Genomic DNA, 27,778 nt, shown 5'->3' on the forward strand with positions numbered 1-27,778 from the left:
CTGGATCATGGAAAAAGCAAGAGACTTCCAGAAAAACATCTATTTCTGCTTTATTGACTATGTCAAAGCCTTTCCTGTGTGGATCACAATAAACTGGAAAATTCTGAAAGAGATGGGAATACCAGACCACCTGACCTGCCTCTTGAGAAATCTGTGTGCAGGTCAGGAAGCAACAGTTAGAACTGGACATGGAACAACAGACTGGCTCCAAATAGGAAAAGGAGTACGTCAAGGCTGTATATTGTCACCCTGCTTATTTAACTTCTATGCAGAGTACATCATGAGAAACGCTGGGCTGGAAGAAGCACAAGCTGGAATCCAGATTGCCGGGAGAAATATCAATAACCTCAGATATGCAGATGATACCACCCTTATGGCAGAAAGTGAAGAGGAACTAAAAGCCTCTTGATGAAAGTGAAAGAGGAGAGTGAAAAAGTTGGCTTAAAGCTCAACATTCAGAAAACGAAGATCATGGCATCTGGTCCCATCACTTCATGGCAAATAGATGGGGAAACAGTGGAAACAGTGTCAGACTTTATTTTTGGGGGCTCCAAAATCACTGCAGATGGTGATTGTAGCCATGAAATTAAAAGATGCTTACTCCTTGGAAGGAAAGTTATGACCAACCTAGATAGCATATTCAAAAGCAGAGACATTACTTTGCCAACAAAGGTCCGTCTAGTCAAGGCTATAGTTTTTCCAGCGGTCATGTATGGATCTGAGAGTTGGACTGTGAAGAAGGCTGGGCGCCAAAGAATTGATGCTTTTGAACTGTGATGTTGGAGAAGACTTTGAGAGTCCCTTGGACTGCAAGGAGATCCAACCAGTCCATTCTGAAGGAGATCAGCCCTGGGTGTTCTGGAAGGACTGATGCTAAAGCTGAAACTCCAATACTTTGGCCACCTCATGCAAAGAGTTGACTCATTGGAAAAGACTCTGATGCTGGGAGGGATTAGGGGCAGGAGGAGAAGGGGAAGACAGAGGATGAGATGGCTGGATGGCATCACCAACTCGATGGACATGAGTTTGAGTGAACTCTGGGAGTTGGTGATGGACAGGGAGGCCTGGCGTGCTGCGATTCATGGGGTCGCAAAGAGTAGGACACGACTGAGCAACTGAACTGAACTGTTTATAGTGAGGGGGTTAAAATCACAGGAGGATTGCCTGGGACCCGGTGGACAGAAAAACAGGTGAGAGAGCATCCCGGGGTCCCCGGCAGATGGTGGGGAGGGGCTGGGGTGGGAAGGAGAAAACCAGAAAAGAAAAGTTTGGGTAGCGCCAAGGAGCAGAAACACTTCCCTAGTGGCTCAGCAGTAAACAATCTGCTTTCAGTGCAGGAGATGCAGGTTCGATCCCTGGGTCAGGAAGATCCCTAGAGAAGGGAATGGCAACCCACTCCAGTATTCTTGCCTGGGTACTCCCACGGACAGAGGAGCCTGGGGGGCTGCAGTCCATGGGGCCGCAAAGAGTGGGACACGACTGAGTGACTGAACAGTTACAACAAAAGGAGCAGGAACAGCTAAAAGGCCAGGGGGACGCGGGTTCCAAGAAATGTCTAACGGGCCAGTGCAGCAGAGAAGTCCAGAAACAGATCAGGACCGAGAACATCCCCTGGTTTGCCCCTTAGGAAGCTGCTGACACGCTGAGGAACGTTTCAGTGGTGGCGCCGGGCTCTGGGCTAGAGGAAACGGAGGCAGAAATGGAGGGGAGTGAAGGCGCTGCACGAGGACCCCACTCTGGCGAAGCCTGGCTCCAAAGGGAGGAAACGGACTGCAGGGTGACGGGTGAGGATATAGTTAGGACGGAAGGACCCCAAGGTGTTTATAACCCGCGGAGGAAGGACAGCTGGAAATGCTGCCGTCGAGACTGCAGGAGCAAGCGGGCGGCGGGGTACCGATGCCACTCGACGGGACCGCATTTTCTGAGACCAGAGGGAAGCTGGGGCAGATGGTGATCAGCTTAGAGGTACCATTCTGAGGCCGCTGTTTTCCTTTGAAAGAACAGGAGTGTGGGGTGTCTGCTCAGAGTAAGGAGTTGGGGACAGAGGAAAGTCAGGATGGTTTGGAATAACTGTCCAGTAAAATGAAAGAAAACAGGCCAGTGACAAGGCATCAGCGTCAATACAGCTGGTTCAGTTAGTGCCCGTCTGTGCCTGGACCCTGCAGAGCCGTGTGAGTGGCCAAGGCTGAGGCCCTGAGGGACATGGGCATGGGGCTCTGGACGAAAATGGGGCTTGGCCCCCTTTGGAGAGCCCGAGGTGCTGCGAGGACTGGAAGGGAGAGGAGAGAACCCTTTACTGGAACACTCTGCCGGCAGGCTGGTGGCCCAGAGGACAGGAGGGAGAGGCAGGCACCCTGCAGGGCCAGGCACACCACGGGCTGGGCACCCTGGGGCCAGCTGCAGCTGGCCGTCAAGAGAGGCTCTGGAGTCAAGCCGGCTGCCACCACCCAGCCCATAAACTCCCTCCCCAGGGGCGCGGAGGTAATTTAGTGTCTCCATCTCCAGAAGCTCTTGCATTTATCAGCAGCTTCATGACTCCTGGGCTGTAAATCATCAAGCTTTAGGCGTATTTCTCTTGAGTTGACGTCCTCTTATAAATAATACAAGGAATGCTTTTATTTTTTTGGCAAAAGACTGCTTTCTCCCTCTCTTCTTTTTTTAGAGTGACCTTCTTTTTCAGTCAAATTTGGAAATGTCCAAGAGACTCATGTGTTGAGCTCTGTGACGGGCCAGGTCATAGGGGGGTGCTTGCCACAGGGTTCCCTTTGTGCTCTAACCTGCCTCCACCTCCTCAGCATGGAGAGTGCCCGGGTGACCTGGCAGCATCTGGTCAAGTTTAAAATGCAAATTCCCTGCGACACAGAGAATCATTTGCCCTGTGCACAAGAGTGTGTGTGTATGTGTTTAAAAGCTAACAGGTTAATCGGGCTGGTATGTGTGTGTGTGTGTTTAAAGGCTAACAGGTTAATCGGGCTTCCCAGGTGGCTCAGTGACAAAGAATCTGCCTGTCAGTTCAGGAGATAAAAGAAAGGAGAGTGCTATCCCTGGGTTAGGAAGATCCCCTGGAGGAGGAAATGGCACCCTCTCCAGTATTACTGCCTGGAAAATTCCAGGGACAGAGGAGACTGGCAGGCTACAGTTCATGGGGTCACAAAGAGTTGGATGTGACTAAGCACACACACACACAACAGGTTAATAGCAAATACCCTGAAATCAACTAAAAGTGAAGCAGGAGCCCAGTTTAATAAATCCATGGCATCTCTTTAAGATTTTCTGCAGGAATTTAAAAGAATGAGATAGACTTATGTGAACAGACAGGGTGTGATCTCTAAAGCATATTATTGAGGGAAAGAAAGAAGCACTTTGAGAATTTAGATACATACATTTAGGGCATGGCAACCCCCTCCAGAATTCTTGCCTGGAGAATCCTACAGACGCAGGAGCCTGGTCGTTCAAAGGGTCACACAGAGTTGGACACAACTGAAACAACTTCACACACACAGACAGAGGCACACATACCCAGTGTAGCATCATATCACTTATGTGTTTTAAAAGCCCACAAATATGCTATGTTTTTGCTACAGGTTCATGTGCATTTACAGATACATAGAGAAAGGTGTGGAAGGATACACACCAAACTGAAGACAGTGGATACCTTCTGGAAGGGAGCTGAGGTTGGGGTGGTGGCCAAGAGGACTATAGCCTTTTCAGTTATATTCTAATAAAAGGGAGAAGTATTTAGAGATTATGAAGCTGGATGTCAAGGCACCAGAACTCTGGGTCAGTCTTTACTACAAGCTTAGGCGAGATAGTTCCCTCTGCAGACCTCACTTTTTCCCATTTATATAATGAGAGGATTGGACTAACAATAAATAATCTAATGGTCCCTTCTAACTCAGAAGTTCTAGAATCTTTAAACTGTAAACATACTCCAAAGAGTATGTTTACAGGTTAATAGGTTAATAAGGGCTCAAAATTTTCAAGGCTTAACACCATGGAATCTGGCACTCAGTAGGCACTTGATAAATATCATTTGGATGGATGTTGAATACTGACCCCTATATAGCTTTAATATTAATAATGGGCCAGCTCTTTGCCAGTAACTTTGCCAGGTGAGTGAGTCACCTCCTGGATAAAGGTTAGAGTCACGGCAGCATGGCAGACGCAACACAGGCTTTGGAAGGGTGTAAGCCAGAGCTCAAATCCTGGCTCTTCTGCTTCCCTGCTGATGGCATGAAGCAAACTACTGACCCTCTCTGAATCACAAAGCTGAGCTGTGACCAAGTACAGTTAGCATTTCTGCTCAAGTATTGCTGTTATGGTCAGTTATTCATTCAACAAACATTTATGGAGCACCATCTGTGTGCCAGCCAGAGGGACACCAACATGAAGAAAATTGACAAGGGGCTTCTGGTCCCTTCTTGCCTCCTGCTACACCTCTGTCCTTGGTGCAGGCCCCTCTGCTCTGAGCTGCAGCTGGACAAGCCTAAGGACTTGGAGGGAAGTGGGCACGGAAAGGGGGCTGGGCTCTAGCAAGGGCTGCCTGGAGGTGCCGCCCGGGGTGAAGCTACAGGAGCTGGGGTGTGGCTGAGTTTGTCTCAATCAGTTGTTCCTGACCCTCTGGGCCTCAGATCCGTCTTGTGCAGCATGGAGGTGATGGCATCAGTTCCCTGGGGTTACTCTGGGCATCAAACACCGACACTAGGAAAGCAGCTGGTTTTCTTGATTTCTTTCTAGGAGCTGGGCTCTGAGTGCATCTTCTAGCTAATCCTGACAATGGTCTACTCACGAGAAAAAATGGAAAGTTAAGCAACTTGCCCCAAATTTACGGTTACTAATGGGGGAAGGGAGAAAGAGAGAAACTGGGGAACTGGAACCAACATGCAGGCTCAGTTGCTGTTTAGTCACTCGGTTGGGTCCGGCTCTGTTGCCACCCCTCGTAGCTTGTAACCCTCGAGGGTCCTCGGTCCATGGGCCTTCCCAGGCAAGAATACTGGAGTGGGTTGCAATGTCTTTCTCCAGGGGATCTTCCCAACCCAGCGATCGAATCCAATTCTCCTGCATTAGCAGGCGGATTCTTTACCACTGAGCCAGCAGGGAAGCCCCATATACACACTACCATATGTAGGTAAGTGACAAGGACCTACTGCGTAGCACAGGGAACTCTAGCCAATACTCTGTAATGATCTATACAGGAAATCATCTAAAGAAGAGTGGGTACATGTATATGTGTAACTGACTCACTTTGCTGTGCAGCAGAAACTAACACAACGCTGTAAATCAACTATACTCCATTAAAAATTATCAAACAAACAAACAAACAAAACCTCTGCCCCAAGTCTCACAGCTGCAGAGAAGCAGCCATGGGATCGGAAGCCAGATGCTCTGACTTCAGTCCACATACAGAAATCACTGCGGCCTCTCATCTCCCATGCAGCTCAGGGTATAATTCCTTATCATGCACCTAATATAATTATGAAACTTTTGGATATTATGTTAAAGCGCTTGCCCATTCAGCTCTGGCCTCTGCTGCCTGATACACTGGCTGATCGGGGAGACAGACCAGAAGTTATTTAGTTATTAGGAGAGAAGAAGTCCTCAGCATTCGGAGTTCGCTGAGGACATGGCTCTTTCTCCATGCAGGTCTTCGTTTTTAATTAAGAGTGGTAATCAGATAATTAACTCCCCCGATGCGCCCCATTCTCAGGGCCTCCCTTTGATATTTTCAACATCAAATCTTTCAGCCTAAGATTATCAGCAGACATTTGCCATTTGCTGAACATGCCCGAAAGCTTGGCAAGAACTCCCACCCTCTTCTTTTCGTAAAGACAGCCTCCTGCTTCAGAGCAAACCCGTTTCAAGTCAGCAAGGGCTCGTCTGGGTCTGCTCCATTAGTATGTGATTTTTCTATCTTATCACATCGGCTCTTCTGTTATCACACAAGCAGTGTGCATTTCATCTTAATTACGTATCTGTTTAATCCATAATTTCTGATTTATGGCCACTGGCTCCTCATTACAAGAGGGCCACCCTTGTAAAGGAAAACCAAATGAGCTGAGAGGAGTGGAGCTGGAAAGCAAGAGGGAAGACAGATTTAAGTCCTTCAGCTGAGGCTGAGGCCCATTTGCTAGAGCAAATTATTATTGGCAATCCTACAGACTTGTGAGGGTCCCATCTCAAGGCATGACTGAATTTGTCTCCTTCCATGGTAGGAAACAAAATATAAAATTCTGACATTCAAGTAAAGCTGAGATTTCCAAGGAGACATCATCCAGCCTAACTGTCTTTATACAGACTTCCCAGTGAAAGAAACAAACAAAACCAAAAACTTCAGTAAACATGTTTATAAAGAAAATTTAAATACAAAACTATCTATAAATGGAAAATTAGCAGGCCTTGCCTTAGATGGAAAACAAACATACTAAATCTACAGCTATTTTTAAAAATGCTCACCCCATGCTATTTGAAATCATCTGGAAAACCATGCATTAGGTGGGCTGTATTAGATCCTCTTCATTTTGACTGTTTGGGGCAGTAAATACAATTATATTTCCCGTTTCACAGATGAGGAAGTGAAGGCTCAGAGAGGGTAACTGACCTGCCTTAAGTCACACAGCTAAGAAGTGGCAGGGTCATACCTCAAACTGGACCATGCATGTCCTTGTCTAGGACACAGGAAATCGAAGACTTAAACAGCAACATGGGAAGCCTGTGAATCTCTGAAGTACTGGTCGCCCAGAGGCAGCAGAGGATACTCTTACCTGGGGCTGAGGGTACGGCTGCTGACGGCTGACTGTCGCGAGGGGGTCCTTGCGGTGTCTGTGGCCAGGGACAGAGTACAACTTAGCCAAGACTGCAGACTGGCCCCCGGCTGGGAGCTGAGGGTGGAGACGTCATCTCTAGAACCAGAATGCAAGGTGCTGTCAGCACGGCGACAACCACAGTCACAGCAATAGCTAGGTATCCATCCCTTAGCGTGAGCCAGGCACGGCGCTAACTGCTTACACGCATCACTGTAACCAGAGCTCACAATAGCATCCCCGAGAGGTGGGAGCCAGCCCTGCACCTGTTACACAGACCAGAGTAATGGGATCTGAGGAGGCCAGTGTGGGTCTTAACCAAGGTCACCTAGTCGGTCAATGATGAAGCTGGGGTACAAACCCTGGTCCCTCCAATTCCAAGGCTCAAGTTAAAAATCATCGCTATTCCTTGGGAAGATAAATAATATAGATGCCAAGGTATTTTCCAATTTTGGAGTACAATTTGGCATTGAATTTCAGACCAAATGATATGTTCATGGAAGCTATCAGTTGTGAAGGTCTTAACTGCTTGCCTACCTTAGCTGGAATGTCTCTGTGGACAGAGACTTAATTGTACACCCCCTATTTCTGAAAGCAGCGCAGGGAGAAGCCTGTGCGAGCCTGTCACTGATGTGGGTGTTGAATGATTATTTCACTTTCTGGTTGATATAGTCACTCGTTTACGATATATAATAAATATATATATTTACAAATTTTGTTTGTTTATAGAACACTCTGTGCCATGCGAAGGAGCTCTAAACACGAACTCAACACTGCCCCTGTCCTCAGGACCCCATTTGAGCAGAGTAGACATCTATATGAATAACCATAAAATCAAAAAGGAAACTATCAGTGCCATAGATGAAGACAGACAATGGGTTCTAAGGAGGACAGGGAGGGAGCCCCGATTTGTTTCTTGGAGGCGTAAGGGAGGGAATGCAGTAGTGGCTGCTGGGCTGCACCCTCTCTGAAGGGTGGAGCTCGGCCACACAGGCCTGGAGAAGGGAGCGTCAGGTGGAGGGAACCGCACCCACACAGGTACAGAGGGCGCGGGAGATACAGGAAGAGGAGTCCCAAGCGGAGGCTAAGTCAGGACCAGAATGTGCAGGGCTCAAATGTCAGTCTAGAAACTCTTCTGAGGCAACTGACGTCTGTCCTTCTGACGGTGTCTGAGGACAGCGGTGCAGTAAGTCGGAGGCTGCTCTTTTTCTACGAGAAGCCTACGGTTCAACAGTATGTCCCCGGTGCTGTGTGCTATGACCGTGGAGTCAGAGCTCCCGTGGACCCTGCGGTGACGGCGCAGGTGGGTGTTCCTTCTGCACACTGGACACAGCCAGGGGCTCGTCTCTGGCTTCAGTGTCACCGGCTCAGTTCTATCAGAGCTCACTTACATCTCTTTTCTGCTACTGCCGCCGCCGCAGTTCACTGCTGTCTGGACGCTAGGAGGAGGCACAAGAAAGCGTCTGTTATTCTTGGGCTGCCAGGGTCTGCAGAAGAACACAGTCTTTGATGTCAGATAAACTTGGGTTTGAGTCCCGCCTCTGACCTTTGCCGCTGTGTGATCTTAGGCAAGTCTCTCATCTTCTCTGAGCAGCCTCAGCTCCCTTGTAAAATGTAGCTAATCATGGGCCTCTGCCCAAGCTCTGTGGAGCTGACCAAGTGAGATCGCCCTTATGAACATCTCAGCATGGCTCTTGGCAAATAAGCACTGTTAATTAAAGGGTGGCAACCACTACCTTTGCTCCTGTTTTAACACGACTAGTACCACTATTAATAGCATCATAATCGTCAGTGGGCAAGGCAGTGGCTTTATATCCTTCGCGACTGCTTGCAAATCTGACATGGGACTGTGGCAGTCAGCTTTCTCAGTGCACTCTGGGAAACTCAGAAGCTAATTACAATTGTGGTTCTTCTTTAGGGAGAACTCTTGATTCAACAAACATGCTTTACACATGATCCCACAAATCACCTTGCTAGTTTCCGTCGTGGAGCTGAGGAAGCTGACACCCCTGTCCAAGGTCACAAAGCTTTGAATCCCAGGTCTGTAAGAGCTACTCGGCTCATGCCCCTAACCAGAGTGCAGTTGCCCAGTGTACGGGTACAGACAGCCAAACCACAAACTTCTAACACGCGAGCCTGCCTCCGCAGGCCAGGACCTCCCAGCTTTGTTCTTCAGTGGAATCTGGCCAAGTCCTTCCCAGAAGCCCTGGCCACTTCTTCTGAGAGGCACCTGTAGCCCTGGTCCCTTCCCTCAAGGACCAGTCACTCTCCTGACTTCTACTAACATCGCTTCGTCCCCATCAGACTGCAAGGGCCCTTCCCAGGCCAAGAACATAGCTTATTTGTCCCTTTGGCCCCACGGCTCAGGCCAGACTGGAAGTTCTCTTGGATGGTGTCTGGTGAATCCAAGAGAAGAGGGGTCTGTAAATGACAGCCATGGACTGAATCTACATATCTGTTCTTATTAATAAAGCTTTATTGGAACATAGCCACTGCCACCCATTTGCATTTCATCCGTGACTGCTTTTGCTCCTCAGTAGCAGAGCAGAGCAGCTACAACAGACACCACACTGCCTGAGAAGCTGTAATATTCACTATCTGGCCTTTTAAAGAAAAATCTGCTGACTTCTTCAGTATAACGAAAAGCACCTTCTGTGAACCACGCTCTGAGAGGCAGAATAACGACCCCAAAGATGTCGACATCTCAGTCTTTATCTCAGGAGTCTGTGACTGTGTTTCCTGAGGTATTAAAAGGGGCATGCAGATGTGGTTAAGATCGAGGATCTTAAGACAGGCAGGCTGTCCTGCATTATCAGGGTGGGCCCCCTCTAATGACTCTGGTCCTTAAAAGCAGAGACCTTTCTCCAGGTTCGGTCAGAGGGACTTCTGACTGCGGAGCAACAGCCAGAGGTGCAGCATTTCTGGCTTTGAGGATGAAAGGGGCCATGAGCCAAGGGATGTGGGCGTCTTCCGGAAGCTGGTGAGGAAACAGACTCTCCTCCCGAGACTCTAGAAGGCACGGAGCTCTGCTGGCACTCTGACTCTAGCCCAGGGGGACTCAGATTCCAGCCCCCTGTCTTGCCAGGGTCTGTTCTCGGCCGAGTCACTGGCCTGCCACGCCAGCGAACTGGTGTCTGTCACTTTGACGTGAGGCGGGGGCATTCTTGTGTTATGAAATTTGAGCTAATTTGCTATGACAGCAAGAGATAGAACGAAAGTATCTTTGCTAATGACCCTAAATCTTCTTGAGGATAATTTTTTTTTGATACAACTTTTTAACAAACTATTTAAAAATACTTCACAACTTTAGCTGCAGTAGCCTAAGTGAGTCGCACCAGCTCTGTTCCCACTGGTGTCTGAGCCTCTTCTAAGGCTCACTGCACTGGGGTTGTGGGAGGAACGCCAGACTGTGAAGGAGTGACTCAATCTTTGTGCCCTCTGAGTGGCCTCGGCCTTCTGTCCCCTGTCTGGGGTGACAGAATCCCCGTATGTGAAATGAGGCTTCTGGACCAAGATGCTGAGGCCCTGTCTAGCTTGGGTGCTTAGAGACCATGCACAATGGAGAGGACGCACCGAGGTCCTAGAGCAGGAGTCCTGGGCCTTCTATAAGCGTCTTTCATGAAGACTGTGGGACTTCCACCTCCCCAGATGCACAAACACAGACTCGAATCGTAGTGCAGTATCTGCGGGTTCGTGGTATAATCTCTAGAACTCATGCATGGACACCGCTCACTTGACCTACCAGTTCACAGACCCCAGATAAGCACGCTGGTTCCAGCTGACCAAAGAAGCTAGAATGTGGTAGGCGAGGGCCCTGGAAAGCAGAGGGAAGGGTTTGCACGAATAGGGCTGCATCTTCTGAAATGCTCATAGAAAGGAAAAAAAGAACTGAAGAGTCTTGCAGCCCAACCTGTACAGTTCAAAATGGTGTGGCACTCCCCTTAGAAACAGAAGAACAAGGGTTCTCTTGCCCAAGAGCAGGGAAGAAGGGAAAAAACTGGCCACCGTGGGGCTGGAGGCCGATGACTGAGAGGGAGGAGCTTCGGGCCCATTGTCCACCCGGGAGTCTGTGAGTCTGAGTAAGAGAGGCTGGGCCCAGAGACCCGAGTGGGTGCCTGGACAAGTGAACATCCCCATAACCCTGAGGGCGACTGGCCTTGAACTCGCAGCAGACAAGGTCTGGGCAACCAGGTGTACTTCCTCACCCACTTCAATGGACTGAATAATGGTCTTTAACTGGATCCTGCAAGGGAACATCTTTAGAGCACAATATAACTAACCAAGGCACAGCACAACTGGACATCTCAAAGCGAGCATGTCTCTAGTCTGGGGGAAGAGCCCTTTCAGAAGGCGGGCAGATTTAAACACTGAGTCCATCCACAGGGAACCCTCCTCTCTCACTCCAATCCGAGGATGGCTACACTCCATCCTAAGGTGGAATTTTCTATAGGCGTTTCCTTTGGTGTAATAGGGGGTTCTTCCTAACCAGAGTTTAAAATGCACTGACCCTTCCACGACATGAAGAAAAAGTCTGACCTCAAGCTCATGAGGCAGATCCATGTTTCCTGACCGTACCTTCCGCCCCAACACAGGAGGGACTCAGTGATGGTGATGACGGTGATGATTGTAGTCTGCTGGGCAGGCAGGCAGAGGCCCAGGAAGGGCAGCTGACCTGTCCCTGGTCCTGATCTCCTTGGCAGTGCAGCCAGCACTGGTACATGATACGCGGTCCCTGGTTTCTCCCTCATCTCCTAACATGTGCTAGTGGTCCTTTCTCTTGCCTGGGTTCCTGTGACTTTTCAAGAGGAACATGGGCCAGGCACGTGTGGACAGGTGGACTGCTGGTGAGAACAGAAGTAATTAAATGTCTTCCGTTGTATTCCTTTCCATGGAGCCTTTGCCAGACAACTCTGGTCTGAATACAAACACTGCCTGGGAAGTAACACACAGATGCACTGGCCCCATATCACAGCGACAGACACAAGTTCACCAGGATGACAGGCCAGTACACTTGGCCGAGGACCAAGACTTTGACAAGAGAAAGGGGAAAGATGGGGTATGTCTGACATGACAGCAGGGCCTGCTCATTGGAAGTGTGGGTGACGGGGTCAACCTGGAATCAAATTACAGCCCCATCACTTGCTGTGTGCGCTGGGGCCAGTTTCCTGACTTGTCTAAGCTGCAGTTTCTTCGTCTATAAACTGGGGGTGATAATAGTTACCACCTGCAGAGGGTTGTTGTGAGAACTAGGCAGGTAGGCTGTGCAGCCTGGCACACTCAGTCCTCAGGAAAGAGACGCCAATAGCACGATGGTCACTGTGTCCTGTGATGCCAGGGGGGATAAAGTGGTTTGGAGCCCTCATTCCCCAAGAAGCCCACTAGCTGGGTATCTAGGCCTTCCTAGAAAGACAGATGTCTGGACCTCCCCAGCGGTCCAGTGGTTAAGAATCTGCCTGCCAATGAAGGGGACACAGGCTCCATCCCTGTCCGTGAAGGTTCCACACTCTGTGGGGCAACTAAGCACCACAACCCCTGAGCCCACGCACCTAGGCCCACGCTCCACAACGAGCGAGGCGGACGCAGTGAGAAGCCCACACACCACAAAGAAGAGTGGCCCCTACTCGCCGCAGCTAGAGAGAGCCTACGCACAGCAACGAAGACCCAGCACAGTCAAAAGTAAATTTAATAAAGAAAGAAAGAGCAGTGTCCTCCATGGTGTCATATGAGCCTGCGGTCCTGCACTAAGGGCCCTGGGATGTAACTTGGAATGTCTCAGAATAACAGAGAAATGTGTGAGCCACTTTTTCTAAGCAAAATCAGGAGGTTACGAGCTTTGTGGGAAGAGAGGGGTGGGCGGGCCTCGAGCCTGCCCTACTTCACAGCAGGAACTCTTGCAGTCTGGCTAGAGCCTGGGCCCACTACTGAATAAGCTGAAGCGGGATGATGCCCTCAGTGGCAGCCGCAATCTTTGCTTAGGCCCAGATCTTTCTGCTTCTCTCACCGGAGCTCAAATTCGTCAAGTCAGCAAGCACAGATGTTGGAAAATGTACAACGTACACTCAACACAGCACCAGAGGACGCCTTTCCACAGCCTTCGTCTCAGATGGAGCCAGCTGGTGTGGATACTCTTGGCTGACCTGGGGGTCAGGGGTCATCCACTGACCTTTCTGAACTCCCCACCAACCCCACCCCAAACTCCCAGCCGAGGTGATGACACAGCAGCCGCAGACCCTGGGCAAGAACAGATGTGGCTGTCGGCTGATGCGTGAGTCATGAGCGTTCTCTGAGCCTAGGGGAACAGCTTAAAGCGTTCCTCCACTAATCCAAGGAGGCTGAGGCCCCAGCCTAAGTTACAGTGCAAGGGCACCCGTGCTGGCGAGCATGCGCTGAAACGCTGCCACATGGGCCTCCTGGCTTTCTGAGCACGTTTCCAGCCTGGAAGGCCTGTTACGCTCGGATCTAATTCCCAACATGGGAAAATGTGACTTTTCATAATTTGAACAAGTCTCTCAAAGAGCCTCACCTCCAGCTGAAGCACCGTTCTCTCTCTCTCTCCCAGGGTGGGTCTGAATCCTAATTGAGAGCTCAGTTCAGAGATGTACCTGGACCAGTCCCTCAGGCTCCAATCAACACTGCTGTCCCTGGGCGATGAGGCAATTATGAGGGGCGTGTGGGGCGGAGCTGCCAGGGAAGAGTGCCTGCAGCGCCCAGGCAGGGGCGAGGGCCCTGCTCTGCATGACGGCTCTCCACCCCGGGGACCCGCACACTTCTCTTTCTCGTTGATTACCAATTTAACTGTGCAGTGACCAGACAGCTTGGCTTGGATGGTGCGAATTCTCTGGAACTGAGACTTCAGAATTGTTGAGCCTTCTTTCTGCAATTTTTCTCCTGTTTCCTCCCACATCTATGCCATTACTGAAATCCACGCTCCGTGGGAATCATAAGACAGAGAGGCCCAAGGCAGCTGAGAATTAGGAGATGCTTCCCAGGAAGCATCCTGGGCTCAGGGCTGGCTTCATAGGCTCCCAGTCCATGCCCAGAGGGGCCTGCATGTGGTGCAGCTTTGCTGTGACTGCCATGAAATTCCGAATCTATCCTGAACGAATGGGTATGTCTTTCCTTTTCTCCTTTGCTTTTTGGTTTTCTTTTTTCACAGCTGTTTGTAAGGCCACCTCAGACAACCATTCTGCCTTTTTGCATTTCTTTTTCTTGCGGATGGTCTTGATCTCTGCCTCCTGTACAATGTCACGAACCTCTGTCCATAGTTCTTCAGGCACCCTATCGGATCTAATCCCTTGAATCTATTTCTCACTTCCACTGTATAATAGTAAGGGATTTGATTTAGGTCATACCTGAATGGTCTAGTGATTTTCCCTACTTTCTTCAATTTAAGTCTGATTTTGGCAATAAGGAGCTCATGATCTGAGCCACAGTCAGCTCCCAGTCTTGTTTTTGCAGACTGTATAGAGCTTCTCCATCTTTGGCTGCAAAGAATGTAATCAATCTGATTTTGGTATTGACAATCTGGTGATGGAAGAGGGTATTTGCTATGACCCGTGCATTCTCTTGGCAAAACTCTATTAGCCTTTGCCCTGCTTCATTCTGTACTCCAAGGCCAAATTTGCCTGTTACTCCAGGTGTTTCTTGACCTCCTACTTTTGCATTCCAGTCCCCTATAATGAAAAGCACATCTTTTGGGGGTATTAGTTCTAGAAAGTCTTGTAGGTCTTCATAAAGCCGTTCAACTTCAGCTTCTCCAGCATTACTGGTCAGGGCATAGACTTGGATTACTGTGATACAGAACAATTTGCCTTGGAAATGAACAGAGATCATTCTGTCGTTTTTGTGACTGTATCTAGCATTTCAGACTCTTTTGTTGGCTATGATGGCTACTCCATGTCTTCTAAGGGATTCTTGCCCACAGTAGTAGATATAATGGTCATCTGAGTTAAAAGATATACCCATGTGAATGCAGAGTTCCAAAGAATAGCAAGGAGAGATAAGAAAGTCTTCCTCAGCGATCAATGCAAAGAAATAGAGGAAAACAATAGAATGGGAAAGACTAGATATCTCTTCAAGAAAATTAGAGATACCAAGGGAACATTTCATGCAAAGATGGACAAAATAAAGGAAAGAAATGGCATGGACCTAACAGAAGCAGAAGATATTAAGAAGAGGTGGCAAGAATACACAGAAGAACTGAACAATAAAGATCTTCATGACCCAGATAATCACAATGGTGTGATCACTCACCTAGAGCCAGACATCCTGGAATGCAAAGTCAAGTGGGCCTTAGGAAGCATCACTATGAACAAAGCTAGCGGAGGTGATGGAATTCCAGTTGAGCTATTTCAAATCCTGAAAGATGATGCTGTGAAAGTGCTGCACTCAATATGCCAGCAAATTTGGAAAACTCAGCAGTAGCCACAGGACTGGAAAAGGTCAGTTTTCATTCCAATCCCAAAGAAAGGCAATGCCAAAGAATGCTCAAACTACTGCCCAACTGCACACATCTCACACACTAGCAAAGTAATGCTCTAAATCCTCCAAGCCAGCCTTCAACAGTATGTGAACTATGAACTTCCAAATGTTCAAGATGGATTTAGAAAAGGAACCAGAGATCAAATTGCCAACATCTGCTGGATCATCGAAAAAGCAAGAGAGTTCCAGAAAAAAATCTACTTCTGCTTTATTGACTATGCCAAAACCTTTGACTATGTGGAGCACAATAAACTGTGGAAAATTCTTAAAGAGATGGGAATGCCAGACCACCTGACCTGCCTCCTGAGAAATCTGTCTGCAGGTCAGGAAGCAACAGAACTAGACATGGAACAACAGACTGGCTCCAAATTAGGAAAGGAGTACGTCAAGGCTGCATATTGTCACCCTGATAATTTAACTTATATGCAGAGTACATCAAGAGAAATGCTGGGCTGGATAAAGCACAAGCTGGGATCAAGATTGGCAGGAGAAATATCAATAACCTCAGATATGCAGATGACACTACCCTTATGGCAGAAAGCGAAGAAGAACTAAAGAGCTTCTTAATGAAAGTGAAAGAGGAGAGTGAAAAAGTTGGCTTAAAACTCAACAATCAGAACACTAAGATCATGGCATCTGGTCCCAAGACTTCATGGCAAGTAGATGGGGAAACAATGGAAATAATGAGAGATTTTATTTTGAGGGGCTCTAAAATCACTGCAGATGGTGACTGCAGTCATGAAATTAAAAGACGCTTGCTCCTTGGAAGAAAAGTTATGACCAACCTAGACAGCATATTAAAAAGCAGAGACATTACTTTGCCAACAAAGGTCCGTCTAGTCAAAGCTGTTTTTTTCCAGTAGTCGTGTCAACGATGTTAAGAACTGGACTATAAAGAAAGCTGAGCACCAGCACCGAAGAATTGATGCTTTTGAACTGTGGTGCTGGAAAAGACTCTTGCGAGTCCCTTGGACTGCTAGGAGGTCCAACCAGTCCATCCTAAAGGAAATCAGTCCTGAATATTCATTGGAAGGACTGATGCTGGAGCTGAAACTACAATACTTTGGCCACCTGATGCGAAGAGCTGACTCATTTGAAAAGACCCTGATGCTGGAAAAGACTGAAGGCGGGAGGAGAAGGCGACAACAGAGGATGAGATGGTTGGATGGCATCACCGACTCAATGGACATGAGTTTGAGCAAGCTCTGGGAGTTGGTGATGGAAGGGAAGCCTGGCATGCTGCAGTCCATGGGGTCGCAAAGAGTTGGACACGACTGAGTAACTGAACTGAACTGAAGTGATTCTGAACAAAAAGCCCCAGGTTCTCGTTCCTCCGTGGACTCATGGGTCATGCTGCTGATCTTGCCTGGGGTCCTGGGGTGCTTCATGAGGACACTGTGGGCCACTTCAAAAGATGAAGAAAGGTGGGAGAGAGGGAAGGAAGAAGAGCAGGAGATTCTCGCTCTTTCCCATTCACCTCACTTGGGCAGGCTGGTCAGAACACTCCTTGTCGGCCCTGACTCACTTTTCTCCGGAGCTCCTGCCTCTGGCTCCTTCTTTCAACCCAGGTTTCAGTTCAGCTCTTCCTCTCAGAGAGGCCAGGTGCTATTCCTCAAAGCATCGAGTTCTCTGTCTTTGTAACTCCCGCTATAGTCTCGTGCTTCATCCGTAGTCTGCCCACTGTATTCGCGGGCAGGGACACACACACGGAATGCGGGCTCCGGGAGGCAGCCCTGTGCTCTCCTCCCTCTCTACTCCTCAGGAATTTAACTTCCGCCTGCCCTGGGCAAGTTATTCAATCTCCCTGTGTCTCTAAGACAGAGACACAGGATGACAAGAAGCAAGTTGCCTGAGACAAACACCCAGCTCAGTGTGGCATGGAACAGGCAGAACCGATCACAGGGACCAGTGAACGAAACTGACGATGGCTGAGCCCCGCCAAGTGCAAGGGTCTGTGCCAGGGTCGGATGTTTTCACTTACTTCTTATTATCAACCCATCTTACAGATGAAGAGACTGAGACTCAGAGAGGTTGAATAACTGGAGACAAGTAAAAGTGCTAGGTCGCTCAGTCATGCCTGATTCTTTGCGACCCCAATGACTGCAGCCAACCAGGCCCCTTTGTCCAGGGGATTCTCCAGATAAGAACACAGGTGTTAGTTTAGTTGGTAAGTTGTGTCGGACTCTTTTAACCCCCATGGACTGAAGCCCACCACGCTCCATTGTCCATGGGATTCTCCAAGCAAGAATACTAGACTGGGTTGCCATTTACTTCTTTAGGGGATCTTTCCCATCCAGGCATCAAACCCATGTCTCCTACACCTCAGGCAGATTCTTTATCATCTGAGCCAGCTACTTGACAAACTTGAACCCCTGGATCCCTGATTGGAAATCGGGCTGGATGAAAGGCAGCACCTGCGCCCTCCCCAAGCCGCCCCCTCTTCCAGCTGCAAGAATCCCACGCACAGCCTGGGCTCGTCCAGGTCCAAGATGCCATTTTTTCACACCGGGGGTCCTGTGACCATCACACCCCTCACACTGTCCTGAACACAGGCTGTTTCACAAGCTGTTGCCCCTGCTTCCCTGTCACACCTGCCCAGCCTGTCCCTGTACCTCCAAGAACAGACTCTCTGCCTCTTTCCAGTCTTGTTATTTTTAGAACTTTTACTGTTTATTAGAAAAGCAATCTACATTTGTGCAAGTAAAAATGGTTTAAAAGTTTTGCTCATTTGTAAAAACCTCCAATGCTTGTATATACAATCATTAATTCCCTTTATAATTAATGCAAAGCTCTAGCATTTCTATTAACGGAGAAGCCAGCCCAAGCACGGAGTGGGTAGTATTGACGCCGGGGGTTTGTAATGACAGACGCTGGTCCTGTCATGACTCTAATAAAACTGGTGGGTGGGTGTGGAGGACGGGCACCCTGAATGCGACCATGAGCCGGGAAGCGGCTGCAGGATCAGGATTTGCCATTTTACCAGCAATTTCACAGCTGTGCACATTAGTGGGGCGTCGTAGAAATCCTCAGGCTATTGGCGTGGAAGCGATTTTTGCACAAACTGAGGATTTTTTAGATAAAGCCCTTCATTTAGAGGCCAGAACATGGTGAGTGTGCTGGGTCTGTACCACACGGATGTTGAAATGAACACCTTCACGGGGGAGTTGGCAGCTACACGCCTCCGAGCAGCGGTCACCAGCCCAGGACCACAGCAAGGACGGTTCCACCAGCAGGGAGCATCCCGCCTCTGCTCGCCTGAGCCGGCCTGTTACCCTCCCACCCCCAGCACTCCTGGAGAGGGGAGCCCTGTCCCCTGAAGACCGCAGAGCCCCCAGGGCGCAGCCCCGCCCGCCCCTCGCAGGTTACCTCTCTGTGTCGCTGTCGCTGGAGGCCACCTCCTCCAAGGCCGCTTGCAGGTCGGCGATCCGGCGGATGGACGTCTCCAGGTCAGTCTGCAGGGTCTGTCGTATCGCGGCGAGCTCCTCCACGTACTTCTCCTGGGGACAGAGGCCACCGCACACGTTGGCCCTGGGTGAGACCCCCACTCACTTACGAGAGCTCTGGGGAGGAGCCTGGTGTTCACCGGGACCCTGTGACGTGGTGGGTACCCACGAGGGGCTCTCCCTAAGGAAGGGCTTATGGAGCCTCAGACAGATGCTGCAGATTTCAGACTCCTCTGAAATAGATGCCTCAGGAGCTCACACACACCAGAAATTCTGGACCCAGCCTGTGCAACCCCACACAGAACGCCCTGCATGGATGGCAGAAGTAAGACTCAGTGATGTTTCCCAGGAGAGCCACTGAGGCCGGTTCTGGAGGCTGAGTCCTGCCCCGGGGTGGATGTGGAGCGGGAGGTTGCAGGGAGGGCAGAAGAGCGGGTTCCTCTCAACTCTGCCACCCAGGCTCCCTCAGCACTCCCACCACCCTCAAAGGCAGCACGGGCAAAGACAGAAACCCCAGCTCCCTCTGGAGCTGGCCAGCACCGCTGACGTGTACTGAGACCTTTCCATGCCCAGTGCTTCATTCAGCGTTTTGGGATCCTGCCCTCACTCTCTGCTCATGAGCCTGGCAAACGGCTCTATCACTGTCCCCATCTCACAGATGAAGAGCTGAGGCCTAGGGGAGGCTTGACTGAAACTCGAGCTGGAACTGAAGCGGGTGCAGCAGACTCCACCTGTGCTCAACCGGTTACTTTCAGCTCTAATTGGATTTCATCCAGACTCTCTGGAAAGCCTCTGACTGCCATGTGTGATGTTTTCCACACACTGCTCCCCATTCACACAATGACTGTCAGCTGAGAGTGAGTCTGCCCTCCAGGGGACGCTGTGTAGAGGCGTTGCTGGTTGTCACACAGGGGTCTGGTGGCCTCTCGCAGAGCAGAGGCCAAAGGTGCTGTCCAGCGTCCTCAGTTCACAGAGCAGCCCCCACCACTGAGGACCGATTACTTCACACGAGTGTCACCAGCGTTCAGCCTGAGAAACCCTGGGTTCAACCCAGAGACCCACCTTCTGGGAGCTAATCCTAGCGGGGAATAGAGTCAAAAGGCAGAGGTTCCCTGCTGGTCCGGAGGTTAAGAAGCTGCCTGCCAATGCAGGGGACACGAGTTCGACTCCTGGTCTGGGAAGATCCCACACGCCGCAGGGCAACTAAGCCCATGTGTCACAACTACTGAGCCTGCGAGTCACCACTACTGAAGTCTGTGTGCCTAGAGACTGTGCTCTGCAACCAGAGAGCCACCGCAATTAGACGCTCGGGCACCGCAGCTAGAGAAAGCCAGTGTGCAGCAATGAAGACCCAGCGCAACCAACAATAGAGTAAGTGATAAACATTAGAAAGGGGGGCGTGCAGGGCAAGGCCCTGGACCCGAGGACGCTGGGAATGGAGCTACTGATGGCACCGAGAGCCCGAGAGCCGCCCCGCCGCCCAGCCACGGGGACTGGTAGGGAAGCTGCAGTGCGGTGTGCCACTCTGATGCTTAGACAGAAGCCAACACTAGCAATCAGGGTGGCGCCAGCGGGGAACCCTTCGCAAAATAATGTCAAGCAAGCAGAAAAGAACAGAAAATATGAGGCCCAGGTCTCCATGCAAACAGCACACGTGCAGCTGGGAAAGCACGTGGAGAGCCGAGGATATTTACAGACAGGAGCAAAGGTGGGTGAGGGATAGGGTTTTTCCTTCAGGCTGCTCTTAGGTCAAGTTTCTTTTTGACTGTTGTCTTAGGCAACAGGTATATACCAGCTGACGAGAGCGCGAAGGGTGAAACGGAAGGACTGTGCGTCCATTTAAGTATGGCTCTCAGCTCCCCCTGAGACTCACCAACATTATAGCCCTTCTCTGGGCCTGGGATGCCTTTTCTTTATTTTGCAGATGAGGAAACTGAGGCCAGGGAAGTCACCCGGGGCAGCAGGGGCAGACCTCTGGTCTGCCTCGCTCACTGGCCAGTGATCTTTCTGGGGCTCTGTCTGCTTGCCCCTGGGAAAGCCAGCAAGGCCCAGGGCTCCCTTTGCAGGGACACATTCAGATCCCTGTAGCAGGCCAGCTGGTCCATCCACGGTATGGTAAGTCTGTGCCTTTTCCCTGATTGTGTGTCTTTTTCAATTTGAGAGAGACAGTGAGCAAAGACCGAGGAAGCGGAAGGGTCAAGCCCGGCTGACGAGGGAAGGGGCGGCGTGGAGAGGTGGGGGGGTGCGCACAGGGGCTGGTGGAATATCATGGCTGATTGAAACTGCCAGCTGTGAAATCCCCATCTCGGTGCTGATGAGGTGAGAGGCGGTCTGAGGCAGGGGCCCCCAGGCAGGAGGCTGGTGGACTGTCAGAGGAAATAACACACACTGTGGGACAGCGAGGGGGTTCTTGTCAGCTCATCGAGACACCAGGAAGATGGCTGGGTGCACAATCCCAGGAGACGGCAGAAGCGTCGCCCGAGCTCAGCTCCTTGCTAGTGGGCCAGGATGACAGCGTCCCTGGGAGGCGAGGGGACGAGGCATCAGTGTGTTTCTAAGACACAAAGATGCTACCCAACGGCCCCTTCAGGGCCATGCCAGGCACGTCAGGCATGCCAGGCACATCAGGGCCAGGCCAGGCACGTGGTGAACGTTCCTGTTAGAGATGAGGAGACTGAGCACCAGAGCAGCAAGAAGACCCGCCTATGGTCACACAGTCGAGAGACCGCAAAGTGAGGCAGCCAGGTCTTAGGTTCTCAGGTGAGGCCCTTGTGCCATGTGAGCCAAGCTAGAGGAGCCCGGATGTCCCCTCCCAGTTGCGCCTGGGTGACCCTGGCCCATGTTAGCATCGTGCAGAGGAGGCCCTCCAACTTTGACCTGCAGGGGCCCTCCTGGGGGACAGAGGACGGGGACGGTGCAGGTACTGGGTCTTCGGGATGGGGGCTCTGGGCTGGGACTAAGCAGCTGAGCAGAGGAAATGGGGACCTGAGGTGGGTCCGATCCACACTATCATGATCATGAAAGCAGGCTCTGGAGCCAGGATGCCTGGGTTCAAATCCAAGCTCTCCCACCCACAGGCTGTGTGACCTTCAGCAAGTTACTCAACCTCTCTGATCCCCACAGGTAAAATGGAGGCAGCAGTGGCCCCTTCACAGGGCTGCTGTGAGCACAGAATGAGCGTGGCAGAGAGGAAAGGCTTGGACAGCAGTGGTGTTACTATCTTTTAATTCTGACAGGGGAACAAGTAGCAACCAGGTGGGTGCCCCCACAGCACTGAGGTGGTCCGCCAAGGTCACACAGAGAATAAGGAGGCTGGAATGCAGGCCTCTGAAAGCTTTTCACCATCTGCAGAGGAGAAGCAGGGGTGGAAAGCAAGGGCAGCTTAAAGGGTGAGTTACCTAGACAGCAAGGAGGGTCAAGAGCAAGAAAACCATCCACAGACGGATGAGGCAGGTGGTTCCGGGACCTGCGACTGCCCCCTCACTCTCCACCATGCCCCTGGCCCTCTGGGCTCCACCCTCCAATTTGCCTGGGGGTGCACATCATGCCCAGCGGAAACCTCCCGAGAAGATGGATTTGGGAAATTCAGAGTCTGTGTAATCAGCAATCAGCACACCTTCCCTGCTTCAGCTCAAAAAGCAGGTAGTCCGCTGATTGCGGAGACCAAGTCATTAGGCGAAGTGGATGCGGCGGCCCCACCAGTCTCTTGGAGGCAGACAAAACAAGCCCGTGCCAGAGACAGCTCGAGAGACACGGGAGGGGGGCACCAGGAGAAGAGGGCACGAGGGAGGGCTGGGCCTTCTTCCACCTCCCGGACCCGCGGTTGGTCAGGACTGCCGCTACACAAATGAGGTTGCGTTTTCGAGGCCAAGGGTGAGCTTGTGGTCTTCTGTGTTTTTTCCTTTTTAGGGACATGGGGCAGGAAGAAGCTGGAGGAAAAATTAGGCTATGAAACTATTTAGATAGTAAGATGTATACAGCAGAAACCCACTAACAAATAACCCATAAGTCCTTATCACTCTGTAGCTATAACACAGTGACTGTGTGCTCAGTAGCTTCAGCCGTGTCTGACTCTTCGCGACCCCATGGACTGCAGTGTGCCAGGCTCCTCTGTCCATGGGATTCTCCAGGCAAGAATACTGGAGTGGGTTGCTGTTTCCTCCTCCAGGGGATCTTCCCAACACAGGGATCGAACCCGCATTAGCAGGCTGGTTCTGTGCCACTAGCATCACCTGGGAGTGATACATACATTGTAACAGACATGTAACACTAACATAAAGTCTAGGTTCATTATATATATGTAGGCATTATGTATGCATATTACATATCATTCGTTCAGTAAACATTTATTGAGCATGAACTATGTGCCAGTACTGATCCAGGTGCGGCAGGTATAGACAAAATCCTAACTTCCACGGAGCATCGTTCCTCTAGGGCCCTAACCTACCTGTATTGCTGAGTCTAGAACAGAGCAGGCACTCGAGATGTCCCAGGATTGAGTGAATGGTGTTACTGCACGACTGCAAGAGGCAAGCAGAGGGACGGGGCGACGCTCGCTTAGCTGCGCATAGCACAGACCACGCATGCGGACAGCAACACAAGGGCGCGGGCTGTGCGTGTGCGCTGGCCGCCCGTGCGTTATGTGGGAGGCTCGCCAGCCCGTTACACGCCCAAGCCGCTCCCCCTGGCACATGCTGTGTGGAGCTGCTCATGTAGGGAACAGTTCATGCAATTAGAGGCTGCAGTTAACATCGTCTCCTCTTGTGAGGTTCAATTAGAGGCTAATATTTAAAACCATCGTCTGGTTCCTCTGCCCAGGGCATCTCCACCTTCAGAGGCCCCTCTTCTGTCTGGAGACACACACTCTCATATGTCACTCTCTGCGGCTCTGGAGGTTGCCTTGTTCACCTCTGGGGGTATCCCACAGGGCTTCCCAAAGTTAATTTTACCTAGTTTATAGTATGGGCTTCCCTGGGACTCAGATGGTAAAGAATCCACCTGCAATGCAGGAGACCTGGATTCGATCCCTGGGTTGGGAAGATCCCCTGGGGAAGGGCATGGCAACCCACTCTAGTATTCCTGGCTGGAGAATCCCATGGACAGAGGATCCTGGTGGGCTACAGTCCACGGGGTCACAGAGCTGGACATGACCGAGCAACTAAGCACAGCACAGTTTATAGTATAGAGCAGACTATCTGGAAACATCCCCAGCACCTGATGAGAAATCATCTTGTTATTCGTTTTTGATGTGCTAAAGACAAACAGAAACTTTATTTACAGAGCCTGGTGTTAAGAAAATTATACACACATACATAAGCTGTAGAAACATATACAAAATGCATGTTTATATAACATATGCATATCGTATATGAAAACATAAATGTAAATATATATAAATGTGTATATGTGTGAATGTGTGTGCACATGTGTATTTACAGATACACACAGCATGTAGTTAACAAGTGTCTGTGAATAATTAATAAATGAACGCATTTATTTCTGTCTCTCACGTGGGCAGGCATGGCGCTAAGTGTCTGAAAAACCTTCTCTCACATCATCTTTCTAAGAACCCTCGGAGTCATATACAGTAGAAACCCATAAAAAGTAACCCAAGAATACTACAACAAAGTCACAGTGGAATTACTACCTCTGTAGGGTGAGGTACGAGGAACCACCACAGTTTCACTTAAATTGTGCAAAGGTCACGTGCCTGGAAGGAAGGGCCCCGTGCGTTGTGTCATGATGGCAATGGAGTGAGCACCAGCAGGAAGTATTCAGTCCCCCTCTGAGAAAGAGCTGGGGCACCCCTTCAGTTCAGTCGCTCAGCCGTGTCTGACTCTTTGCAACCCCATGAATCGCAGCACGCCAGGCCTCCCTGTCCATCACCAACTCCCGGAGTTCACTCAGATTCACGTCCATTGAGTCTTAGAAAACCCCAGATGATGCATCAGATTCCCTTATTTAAGACTGAGGGTGGTGGTCCAGTGGTTAAGAATCCGCCTTCCAATGCAGGGGACGTGGGTTCGATCCCTGGTTGGGGAACTAAGCTCCCACCTGCCGCTGGGCAACTAAGCCCACGTGCCACAACTAAAGAAGCCCTGTGTGCCACAGCTACTGAGCCTGCATGCTCCGGAGGCCGCCCTCTGCAACAGGAGAAGCTGAAAAGGAGCCCCAGCTCCACCTGGAAGCAGGACTAGGGAGAAGCTGGCTGTCACTAGGCAACACCCTCTCTTCAAAACAGTCCTGCAAATTTTTTTACTGTATTTTAATGATGCAACAGACACAGAGTGACTCGTCAGAGAGCCCAAAGTCACCCAGCTGGACAGTGACGCACAGGTTCAAGCTCAGGCCTGCCTGTTTCCAAAGGGGCAGGAAATAATCTCACAAGCCCTCCCATCCCTTTTCTTTGCCTGCGGTAGGCATGTCTAATGGGTCACAGGCAATGTGGGGCCCGAGTTTACTCTCTAAACCAACCAGCTAAGTGCTTCTCCCCGGGGCTGCCCTCTGCTCCATCGCCAGCATCAAATGGAACCACCAACCCTGCCAACACTTGATATAACCTCAATCATCCTGGAAATGCCTCCTCAATCCTCAAAGAAGAAACTTATATCAGCTGGTTGGGTAGGGGGTATTTCTCCTTGAAACTGAGGGGTGCTCTCTGGGACCGAGGGAAGCTGAAGCCCACCACACCTAGGGAGCCACCCCGGTGGGCGGGGAGGGGGAGATGCCCACTGCCACCACCGTGGGAGCAGCGGGAGGAGCACTGGCCTTAGGACAAGGTGAACATGAAGCGCCGCGTGACTGCTCAAGAGCCACCAGCCCTTTCTGGCTTCCAGGCTCTCATCTGTTAGAATGACAGTATTATTCCACGATAAACAGTATTGGGAGGAACAAGTGAAATAGGTAAACTGCGTACAGCTGGTATACCTAATACTGTGGCTCGTACTTGATACGTAACAAATGCTCCTGTTTCCTTCTTTCCAAGTGAAGACTTTGAAAATATGAAACCTGCAGGGACTGTATAGTGAGGATAGCCTCATTTTTCAGAAAATGAATTCTATGAACCTGATGCTTTTTTTGTTGAAGTCAGAAGGATTTAATGTAATGCCTCCAAGGAAGCCTCTATCAGTCAGGAAGATAGAAATCGCTCTAGATCATTCAACCAGAGGAATTTAATATAGGGAACTGGTTTTCCAGGTGATGGGGAAGATGAGAAGCCAGAAGAGATTAGCAACAGCAGGAAGGTACTGCTCACCCAGGGCTGGAAGGAAAAGGCAAGAAGTCGGGCAACGGCAGGGCTACCCAGTGGGTGCTGCTGTCAGGGAGGAGGGTCCCTGACGGGACACAGGCTTACAGAGGCTGAGCTGCGGCCAGGCCTGCCCTCCTCCTCAGGGTAGTGTAGAGAGAGGGAGAACACTCTCTTCTCCTCCTCTTCTCTTTCTATTGTCCGTCACTGCCTTCCACTGGCTGAACCTACCAGAAGGAAAGCTGGGAAAACAGCTTCCTGTAGTTCAGAGCAGAGAAGGGGCAAGAATGAATCTGAGCAGACACAGGAGAATTACCGGTACAGAGCCTCTGGGCTACATCCCAGGCTTTGTTATTAAAGACAGACAGGGTGTTTTCAGTCTGTAAAAAAAAAAACAAAACTCATCCAACTGTATACTTCTGTGATTTGCACACTTCTCTACTTGCATATTTCAAGGAAGACACTGCAATAAATCCAGAATTATGAGTGCCAAGTGTTACAACCAAATGCTAGATTACAACCTCCAGTCTGCGTTAGTTATTTATTGCTACATAACAAATTGCCTCAACACCTAGTCGTTTGGAAATATCAAATATCATTCATTATCTCTCACGGTTTTCTGTTGGCCGGGAATTCAGAGGTGGCTTATCTGTGTGGTTCTGGCTCACGGTCTAAGGGAGGGTGAATAAGGCTCCTAAAGATGCCCACGTCCTAATCCCCAAAATATGTGATGACGTTGGATTTGGATGGCAAGGGGAATTTTGCAGATGTCACTGAATCAAAAATCTTGAGATGAGGGATTATCCGGATTCTGTGGATACTCTGGGTGGGCCCTAACTGTAACCTAAGGGTTCTTACATAAGGGAGGCAAGGGGGGTCCATGGGGAAGAAAGCAGTGCTGCTGTGATGGAATCCCCGATCGGAGTGATGCAGCCAGAGGCCAAGAAATGCTGGCTGCCCCTACAAGCTGGAGGATGCAAGGAACGGGTCATCCCCTGGGGCCTCCAGAAGGAGCTAGGCCTCTTTTCACCTTGACTTTAACCCCGTGAGACTCATTTTGGACTTCTGACCTTATCATTAACTGAGAATAAACGGTGTTGTTTTAAAGCTATGAAGTTTGTGGTAATTTGCTACAGCGGTGATGGGAAACTCATACAGGTTTTATCATGATGTTCTAGTAAAGATGTCAGCCAGGGCTACGCTGGTCTGAAGGTCTCCCTGAAGCTGGAGAGTCCTTCCCAAAAAAATTCACCGACAAGGCTATCGGCTGGAGGCCTCAGTTCCCTGCCATGAGGGCTCTGCTGAGCTGCTTGAGTGTCCACATGACGTGGTGGCTGCTGGTTTTACCAGAGCAAGTGATCCGAGGGAGAGCAAGGCAAACACCCAAGACCTTTCAGAACCCAGCCTCAAAGGGACATATCATTGCTGCTGACAATCTACTGGTCACACGAACCAGCTCTGACACAACATGGAAGAGGCTGAGACATCCCCTGTGGCTTAGTGGCTAAGACTCTGCGCCCCCAGTGCGGGGGGCCCAGGTTCCATCCCTGGTCAGGGAACTAGATCCCACACGCCACAGCTTACAGAATGGCTGCTGCAACTAAAAAAAGACCCTGCATGCTGCAACTAGAGATGCCATGTGCTGCAAAGGAGCTCAAAGGTCCCGTGCACCACAGCTAGGGTCCGGTGCAGCCAAATAAATACATAAACGCTTTGGAAAAAAAAAAAAAAAAAGATGGAGGAGGCTATACAGGGGTATGGACGCAGAGATGGGGACCACTGAGAACCCTCCCAGAAGCTGGTTCCCA

General features: G+C 50.3%; 1 protein-coding gene across 4 annotated transcripts in view; it reads right to left on the reverse strand.

Annotated features, from left to right (window-relative positions):
- The window catches only part of MYO18B (myosin XVIIIB), a 239,338-nt gene that overhangs the window by 15,909 nt on the left and 195,651 nt on the right, over nucleotides 1–27,778 (reverse strand). For 2 of the 4 annotated variants that reach the window (XM_018061067.1, XM_018061068.1), the window contains exons 40-42: nucleotides 18,648–18,778; nucleotides 8,192–8,287; nucleotides 6,762–6,899 (exon numbers count right to left, since the gene is read on the reverse strand). In XM_018061067.1, the coding sequence (XP_017916556.1) occupies nucleotides 6,762–6,899; nucleotides 8,192–8,287; nucleotides 18,648–18,778 (365 nt within the window). The remainder of the gene's footprint in view (nucleotides 1–6,761; nucleotides 6,900–8,191; nucleotides 8,288–18,647; nucleotides 18,779–27,778) is intronic. The other 2 variants (XM_018061069.1, XM_018061070.1) reach the window with 2 other exon arrangements.

Source organism: Capra hircus, chromosome 17 (genome assembly GCF_001704415.2).
Source record: "Capra hircus breed San Clemente chromosome 17, ASM170441v1, whole genome shotgun sequence".
Taxonomy (NCBI): domain Eukaryota; kingdom Metazoa; phylum Chordata; class Mammalia; order Artiodactyla; family Bovidae; genus Capra; species Capra hircus.